The sequence below is a fragment of the Mesitornis unicolor genome, unplaced genomic scaffold (assembly GCF_000695765.1).
Source record: "Mesitornis unicolor isolate BGI_N332 unplaced genomic scaffold, ASM69576v1 scaffold1244, whole genome shotgun sequence".
Lineage (NCBI taxonomy): Eukaryota > Metazoa > Chordata > Aves > Mesitornithiformes > Mesitornithidae > Mesitornis > Mesitornis unicolor.
In genome coordinates this window covers 1-9,575 of record NW_010180606.1, presented here as the reverse complement: position 1 = coordinate 9,575, position 9,575 = coordinate 1, and the positions used below count along the sequence as shown (strand labels likewise).

At 38.7% G+C, this 9,575-nt stretch overlaps 1 protein-coding gene across 1 annotated transcript in view; it reads right to left on the bottom strand.

Moving 5' to 3' along the window:
- The window catches only part of VRK1 (vaccinia related kinase 1), a 32,318-nt gene extending 25,532 nt beyond the window's left edge, over positions 1 to 6,786 (bottom strand). The window contains exons 1-3 of the mRNA XM_010183126.1: positions 6,742 to 6,786; positions 1,659 to 1,817; positions 144 to 199 (exon numbers count right to left, since the gene is read on the bottom strand). Coding sequence (XP_010181428.1) covers positions 144 to 199; positions 1,659 to 1,812 — 210 coding nt within the window. The 5' untranslated portion in view covers positions 1,813 to 1,817; positions 6,742 to 6,786. The remainder of the gene's footprint in view (positions 1 to 143; positions 200 to 1,658; positions 1,818 to 6,741) is intronic.
- Positions 6,787 to 9,575: the final 2,789 nt, after the last annotated feature.

Here is a 9,575-nt window from a genome sequence, read left to right as displayed (position 1 = left end):
GCATTCCTCTACATCACCACACTTACTTTTCCTTTAAACAGCACAATGCAGTTGTATTATTTTCAGTCAGAAGATGTATTACACATGCTTTTCTAGAACAAACATTTTCAAGTTATGAAGTAAAGGTGGAAATGCTCTCTTACCACTTTTGCAACATAAGGTGCATCACTGCCAACGGCCTTTGAAGAATTAACATCAGCTGTTAGAAAGGAAGCATTTATTAGTAGTAGGAGAGGTAACTGTCACAAAACATACACTTATTTGCTATGCAGCATGGACAAATGACACAGCAATTAAGTACTGACATGGATGTGTATCAGTACCTTAGAATTTGGTAAAAGAACTACTCTATATGGCAAGATTACTCTTTATGACTGTGGTCTTGCCTTCTCCCTTCTGTTTGACAAGAACAGACAGTTTACTAAATAAAGGAGTTCTTTGTTATTCAGTAACTTTTGGCTAATCAATAGCATTTCTTTCCTTTTCTAGGACTGCGAGGAACACAGACAGTTGTGGACATAAAGTTAAAAACCACATTCTCTCTATTATTTTGCCCTGTCACATATCCAAAAGTGACTTTCCGCTGCTGCTCAGCTGTTGATATTTGGAGATACAGATACACAGAACACCAAGTTAGGTAAGCACAAGGTACAGGAACACTCAGAGTCACAGGTTTGTGCAAATGATGAGGAAGCAAACAGAAGGCAAGCTTTGGCTTGACCAAGCAGTAATTCTTAACACAAAGAGCTACACAACGTGAGTCAGCTGGAACTTCAGTCTCAGCAAATCTAGTAGCTCACTAAGCAAGGCTGAGTAAGAGGTAGAGAGCTCCTTTGGCTTCAAGCCACCCACTGGTCCTGTTTTAATTCTTAATCTACTTATGCTGCAGTTTGTTCCTTTTGAAAGCAGGATGGATTATTTTTTTTTTACTTTCAACTCAGTATGAATTCAGTGCAACTTTTTCCACCAAGAGGAGGAAGACCATAAATGCTTTTTTTAATTCCCTGAGGTATCCTCAAGACCTCTCTTATCTGTTCAAATAACAGACACAGAAAGTATTGAATGCTATCCACTAGAAGTTCTTTCAATTCAATAAACAGAATTGCAAAACAAGGTCTGTGCTGATGTTTTAAATTGTAAAGTCCATGATCTCAATTTGTTTTCAGCATTTGTTACATATAAAAAAGTGTATGACTTATGTCAGAAGTTCACAAGGCAATGAAAAAGACAAAAGCAGCAAAGTCAAAACCAGTCAAAACACTGCCTGATCAGCAGCCTTCATAAAATATGCTCACACAGATGCAGTTCAGAATCTGTGATATAAGGACATTCATGCAAACATCTCTGCTTTCAGCCAGACCAAAAGTCAAATTTAAGTAAATATTAAGCTATTCTATCACTGCTAAAGCATAATAAAGATTTTGGCTTAAAAAAAAAAATAAACTACCACAGGAATCTCATACAACCACAGTTCTTACAATGACCATTTGTCCACTCCCGTCATTTCTTTCCAACACCATGAACCAAGCTAAGGTTCTAGTGAAAAAAAATCAAAGACACTCCATGTTTCTAACTTAGTGTCATTTCTTCATTGTTTTGAATATGGAAAAACATCTCACTCCCCATTTTAAAGCATTATCAAAGACAGCTACACTTACCAAGGTATAGGCGCCCAAAGCCTCCTTGCCCTATAGGGACACCTAATTTCCATTCTTTTCTTGATGTATCTGCTAGAACCTCCCCCACAGCAAACACTTCAGCAAGTTTCCTTTTTGCAGGGGCTCTTTTTCCAGCAGCCTTTTTATATGGCATTTTGCCTGGAGGGAGAGGAGGAAAGGGAAGGAAAAAGAAAAAGAAATCATAGGTTACATGCTGACCAGACTTATTTTATGTAGAAATCTGTAAGAAGCATGAAAAAGTATGGATTGTGTAAGTTTTAATTTGTTGCCACAAAAATATTTCAAAAGAGATACAGTAAGTAGTTTCATTGGCATGAATTAAATGCAAAACAACTGATTTTTCCAGGCATCACAAAAAATTTGACAGCAAAAGTCTTCACATGAGAAACCTATTAGAAGGCATTGTATAATACATGCTAGAAAAATCTCAGAATGTATCATACTCAATCATCACAACCAATCTAAACTTAGAAAAAAGTAAACTAATGAATGAAGCTCATCATTTTTCCTGGAGTGAAATTTGCGTATTGAAGAAATGTCACACAGTCCAAGTACTCAGTAGCAATATTCCTCTTAGCTGTAAAAATACAAAATAATTAAGCCATTCAAACACTTAATTATTTTTTCTCCTATTTAACTGCAAGGAACAAAACCGAAAGTCTGCTTACTGTTCACAGGGCAGCATTCAGTAGATCCCTAGGACACCCCTACCTATTTTGAGATCATAAATATAAAACTATAACCACTGCCTTCTCCCAGCCTCAGGTCTCAGATAAAGTAACATTTCCAGAAATAACACAGCAGCCCACATGTGCATCTTTCTGCACACCGGGCCTCATTTTGAGCAAATAAATGTTTTGAGTTTTCAGCAGAGCCAGATTTTTGATTCAGTAACAGAACTTAGTGAACATGTGACCATGATACGGCGAACAGGGCACTAAACCTCTTTGCACAAAAGGCCTTCATGATCTGTTTTACAAGGAACTGATCTTGCCCTCTGCCTTATAAAGATAAAAGGCATACAAACAGAGCCACAGTTATTTTCTAAAAGATACGGCTCTAAGTGGTGGGATTTTATTATTATTATTTTATTTTGCTTGGGGAAGCAGGAAGGAATATTAATACATAATTCAGGAAGTTTCTGGGTAACAAAATACCTTTTTCCCATTATTCTAACTACTCAATACAATAACCCTAAGCCAAACAGTTACTTAACATCCGTTTTCCTCTTTTAGTTCTAATATTCCTCTAGGACTTCCTTTTTTTTTTTTTTAATTTTTCCAAATAGAAAACTACATAACTATGACAGCTGTTCCAAAAGTGCTCCCCCCTCCACAAGCCTCTTTTCTGACTGGGTAGTCTTTTCATTCATTTTTTTTCCTCCAAATAACGTCTGTAACTCAACTAACATCTGAGAGGAGCAGCCCATACCCATGTCTCTACATTTCTCCCATTACTAAATTATCATTACAAGACTCACTGTCATCTAAGGGGTACAAAAACAGATTCAAAATGAGCATACTGTCCTCAAGCTAAGAACAATATAAGAGACAAGAAGAGGGATTCAAAGACTGCATCCCTTGACCTCCAAGTTACTACAAATAATTCCAGAGAGACCTGGACAGATGCATTTAGATGCTTTAATGCTGAACAGACTGCTGCCCAGTAAAAGAAACATTTGTAGCCTCTTTTTTAATAAAGATAGCAAGCCAGGGAAATAAAACTACTGATACTCGTCACATCTTTGATGTTCACAGTGAGTCTCTCAGTAGTAGCCTTGCTTAAAAGAGAATTAAGTTTACATAAAATAGCTCCTCAAGATTATTAAAGAAGAAGCTGGTGTTGCTCTTTTTTCCCTCCTTTTTTTTTGTTTAACATGATCAATAATTGTATGCCTGAAGGTATGTAGTTAAAAAAATAATAATGACAACTTCCCTTAAAAGCAAAAATTCAAAATGGACGTAAATTTGAACATCCCCAGCTGGGAACCTTGCCCTTAACAAATACACTAGATACACATACATGGTTTCTTGGCTGTCTATATTCATATCCATCTGTTAACATGGCACTGTGCCTACTTACAAGTTGGTCAAACTATCAGTAGGCCATAGGTGCCAAACACTGATTGCTTTCAATGGGCAGCATGCACAATACTAAGCACTCACTCTTTTGCAAAAAAGCTGTTATCCATGGAAATATTTAAGCAATGGCTGCACATGCTTTCACATTTACTTGGATAAATCCATTCAAGAATCTTCTACTGACTGAAACCAAGAACACCTAGAAACTGCAAAAATTTCCTACATGAAAATATAGAAGTGGGGAAAAAACCCAGCAAAAATAATGAAAAAAGATAATTATATTTTAGTTCAAATTCTATCATTCTATGTGCTTTTCAGCTCACAATACAGCAAACATGAGAGGTTTGTTAGGAAGCTTACGAAGCAGCAAACATGATATAGAGCTGCCTACTGTACATTGCACAACTGGAATGAAGTTATCTACTTCTCCCTAAAATCACCTGTAAAAATTCACGCGTGCACACACACAAAAAAATTACCTTTAACTTTCCTGCATCTCAATTACCTCTCCCCATCAGCAAATGGAAATATTTCCTGTCCCACAGGTACTGTGAAGCTTGATTCATTAGTGCCTGCAACCAAGCTGAAGTCCTTGGAAAGAGAGTGCGATAGATGTCAAGTGCTATACTATCATTCAAGTACCAAACAGACCTGACCCTACTTAGCTAAGGTATCTGACAAGAACAATTTTCAAGGTGCATGATTGTAAACAGCAGCATTTTATGTGGCTACAATATGCTCAAAACAAAGACTTTGCTACTAACAAGTAGGAATAACAGAAGTCTATTTGTCTAAACTCTCTCTAAAAGCCTCTTAGTATTACAAAGGCTATTTCTGCTGTTTCTCCCTAATAAAACATCTTGGAAGAAACTGAATACACTGTACTTGGGATATGCAGACAATTTTGCATCAGTAGTGTTATTAAGGGTGTTATCTTTACAAATGTTGTCTGCAGTGGTTGCTACTCTAGCGATACTTGAACTTTTAGAATAAATATGAATGGCCACTTCTCAATATTTGTTGGCATCGATTCTCAACAAAACTCTGAAATTAATATAAATCAAATTTATTTTGAAGCAAGTATTTCTGCTGTGTGGCAAGTCAGACTGGTTTCTTCCTGATGCTCCTCTTTTATTCTCTGGAAATTGTCATTTATATGGTTGTTTATCTCGGTAGGGCCTATTTTCATTCTCAACACAGAGAAGACGTGCTGGTGACCTGTGCTCCTCTTCACGAATAGGTAGGCCCAGCAAGACATGAAACCTATGCGTCATTAATACTGCTCATCAGTCATAGCAAGACATCTAAATCTGCCTGCAAAAAAAAAGAAAGAAAGACAAGCAAAAAACAAAACCAAGTTTTTCCTAAAGGAACGGAAGGGAAAAAACATGACATTTCAGACTTCTGAATACTGTAGAACTAATTTCATCAGAGTGAAAACCACCAATAAAAAAGTAACTAAAGTATTGGTGACTTATAATACCAAGTGAGGTGGATGGTAAACAAAGGCTTTCTTGCCTAACTTGGACATTCTGTAACTGATCTATCATCGTGCTATATTTTTAGTACCACTATAATCTCATTTCCTGGTGATTTAGGCATTTGACAAATAACCAAACTTATGGAGGAGGAGGCACTAGGGTTCTTTCCCCAAAAAATAAGAAAACGTCTTTTTAGACAAAATGAATAAATGTAGATTGGTGGACCACAATTAATGAGAAGAATTTCATCGCAGTAGTATCATACTGGGCAAACTCTCAGTACTTTTTCTCCTTTTAAGCACACTGAGATGAATTTTAAACTTTCAGAATGCAGCTTGTTCAGAGATAGGAAACAGCCCTTTACAAAAGGAGTGACTGTGTTGCTAACTAATTTTAAATTGCCTTCTCAATCTTACATTTTCTTCTTTTGAACAGTATTTAAAGATCTCCTGAAAATCCTAAACATCACTCTGATAGCTATTGCAAGAAAGAACACAGCAAGCTTTATAAGGTGTCAAATCATCTGTCACTTCAAATCACTTCACCACCAAACCAAGAGCAAGTACTTATGCATGTGAGCGAGATGCTTAACTAAAAGGGGTTTTTGGTAGTTTGGCACACTGTATAAAAATCTACAACTTTGAAATTCATTAGGAATTCTACTTCATTTGGGGATTATACCCAAGAATTAAGTGGACAGCTGATACCCACAGAGAAAAGCACAAGTCTTTTGACACAATAATGGCTATAGGAAGCTTCACAACAGGTTTTTTGCTTTTGCTAATGATACAAAGAGCCCATGGATTCCCTATGAATTAATAAAAACCTTAAGCACAAACTGAAAACCAAGGAAAACAACAGGGTTCACCTTCCCTGCAACTGGGTATGGCTTAAAAAGGCGGGCAAATAGCAAGAAATAGGAAGCGAGTTAAAACCACAACCACTGACTGGCAGAAACCAGCTTAGCCCAGTTCTTACACAACAGGCCTGTCTTGATCCTAAAATTGCAGATTTTTATTTGTGATTTTTAAGTTTGTATCAAAAAAACTCCAAAACAATTATGTTTACTTCAAAGTAAAACTCTGGAATGCCTCCCAGGCGAGGTGATATTTTGTTTGTTAGCCACACTGGGATGTTCCTGAAGGTAACAAACCTCTAAGTGGCACAAGTACAGCTTTTACTCTACCTCCCCTCCCTCGCCTTAGTGCTAAAAAAACCGAAAACAAAACAAAACAAAAAAGCAAACCCACGAAGGAAAGCAACTTAGGCCGCCGCCACCAAAGACAGCTTTAGAGCCAACAGGCCATGAAGGCAGGGGACGGGGTAAGATTAAGGGAGCTCTCACTCCCCTGCCCCCATTCTCTCCCTCTGCGCCGGCCTTGGGAGATGCCTCAGGCGCCACGGGCTGCGAAGACGGGAAGGGAGCAGAGAAGGCGCCCTAAAACTCAGGTCCTAAAAAAAAAAAAACTTCACCCAAAAGCAGACTCCGGTTTCAAATACCTCCTCCGTGCCCAGGCCCGGCCGCCGCTCCTTCCGCCCCGTCCGAAATTCCCGCACTGCGAGGGCCCCTGAGGCGGCCCGCCCGCCCCAGCGCTCACCTCCCACCATCGCCCGCTCCTATTGGACTGCAGCACCACGGCTGCCCGCCCTCGCCCCGCCTTGGGCGCGGTGCCTACTGGGAAGTGTAGTCCACAACTGCTGCTGGCGACCGGCCGCAGAGGTCACGGACTACACTTCCCAGCAGGCACCGCGCCGGCGATGGGCCAGGAGCTGAAGGCTTTTCCAGAGTAGCGATAGAAAATCTCGGCGTTTTAAGGCAAAATAAGTTTGGAAAGACCTTTGTCAGGCTGATGCCGTGAAGCTGTAACCCCTGTCCGGGAAACAGGGCAAAACGCAGACTACCGGCTGTCCAAGGGGACAAAGTAATGCAGCGGCTCTCCATCTTGTGGGATGGATGCCCAGGCCAAAACTGACCACTTCAGCCCCAGAGCCTGCACTTGCACGTTTCCTCATTACATGTCATTACACACCTCAGGATTTTACCTACTTTCCTTCTTACCCTTTCAGATTTTTACCTCCTGCAGTCTCACACAGTTGTGCGATGGAGCTTCTCCCTGCTCTGAAGAAGTTTTTATCTGCATTTCAACAAAGCCTGTGTTTGGTCCTGATTGACTTTTTTTTAACAGGTTCAGGGATACTTAAAGTGTTTTGATGGCACAAAAACATTTTGCAAAATTAATAAAAATTAAAAAGTTTTATGAAAAAGAACCCATACCTTCAAAGGGTCAGCATGGATTCTGACTCTTTCCTCTTCTGAGTCTTTCCTCCCCATCCCAATCTTCTTTTTTTCAGGTCCAAGTCAAGTCATACAGTGTTGGTTACACCTAGCAGGTCTGATCCATTTGTCATCTGCTATCACTACATCTCCTTCTTTTGCTGTCAGGTATAAATGCGTGCACACCCGTACTTGCTTCTGCTGAGCTGTGATGTGGGAGACAGGCATGGAAGATTAAAGACATGCCAAAACAGGGTATATAGGGGATGAGGCGGGAAAAGGGCAATGTTTTTGTGTTGTTAATTTGCTGGGGATTTTAACTCTTTAAAGAAAGCATTGTGTTTTCATGACAACCACCTTCACATCCTGCAATGTGAGAGGCACTAAATAGTTTAAAACAAGGAATTATGATTCCGTAGTATGCTCATCATGACAGTACTTACATAGAAGATTTCCTTGAAAGCTTGGGCTACATTAGGAATAATAGATATGTATACTAGAAATCCTAGTGCTCCTACAGAGGATCAAGAATCTGAACTATTCTGAATCTTCTAGGGTGTAACTGCTCATAGGAAAGGCCAAAAGATTGTTTGAAAGAAGAGCACACTACCACACATGATAGCATTTCACTTGAAGAGCTATCGTCTTTAATATCAGATTACTGGGATTGTGAAAACATTTTAAGATGCTGATGTAGAAAATAATACGAAAAATTTAACAGATATTCCCTTCATTCCTTTAGTGAAAAGCTGATCTTCAGGCTGTCAGTCTGAAAACACTCTTAACAATGAGGCCATAGAGATCTAAAGTAAATTCTGCTACCCCATCTAAAAGCTTGGACAGAAAATACTACCTTTCTTGCTTGAAGAGAGAAAGCTGGAACTCATTCTGCCTCTGATTTTTCTCTGTTGAGCCAGAATAATCAGTTCTGTTTTAAGCAAAAGGTATAGCTTCAAGATGTTCATCCTACTTCTTATTAACAAAAACATAAGATTCTGCCAATAAAGTATCAGAACAGAGACTTTCATGTATTATGTTTCCATACACTAAACGGCTGGGTTTTTGTTTAGCCTTGTCTGGATGCATTTGCTTTAATATTGCTACAGCTGGAGAATCTTCAAGTACTAACCAGATTCAAAGTGGCCACAACTTTTCTCAGATGTTGCCTATATACTAGCAATTATTTGGCTAGATTTCAGAAAAACAAGTATTGACAAAATGGTCAAAAGCATAGAATGGGTTTCTCATTATCATCCTTCACTGTAAGAGCATTCCTGGAATGTGCTGACTACAACTTTCAAATCTGCTTGGAGAATTATTTTAGATTTGATAATTGTGTTTGATTCGTCTCCAGAGAAAAGTCTTCATGTCTTCTCTAATCTTAATTGAAATGGGCAATAAAATCTATGTGTCCACTACAGATACAGCTGTTAGTTAAGAAGAGTTCAAATGCTACCTTTAAATAGTAACAAGTATGCAATATACACTGTATACTGCATATACTGCAACACTGTAGTATTTAAGCAGTTACATACTTGCAGCTTAGCAATGGGGATAGGAAGTGTGACATGTTGAATGTGGCTTGACAAGAATGCCTGCAGAGATAGTGATCAAACTACAGTATGAATTCTTCTGAACCAGCATCTCATAGAACAACCTAGACTAACCTTGAAAATTTTCAGAAGGCTGGTGAATCTTCAGAGTAAATGGAGAATCGCCCTTTCACAAATGGCTATGCTTTGAGGAGAACTAGGGGTACTCATCGGTTCCAGAAGACATGTGAGTTACATCCTCATTACTAGAAGAATATTAAGAGTCTTTCTCAAAAGACTCAAAATAGCACAAAGAACATTTGAATCCTCCTACTTCACCAAAAAGAAAAGTGAAATGTTCCAAACTATTTAGCCTCACAATTTCATTCTACAGTAAGAAAACTGAGGCATAGATTGATTGAAATATTTGCTTAAGGTCTTCAGGGATTATTAGGTAAGGTTAAAAATATAGCCCAAATCTCTTAAGTGGGTTCAGTGTTTTCACAGAATCACAGAATCTCAGGAGT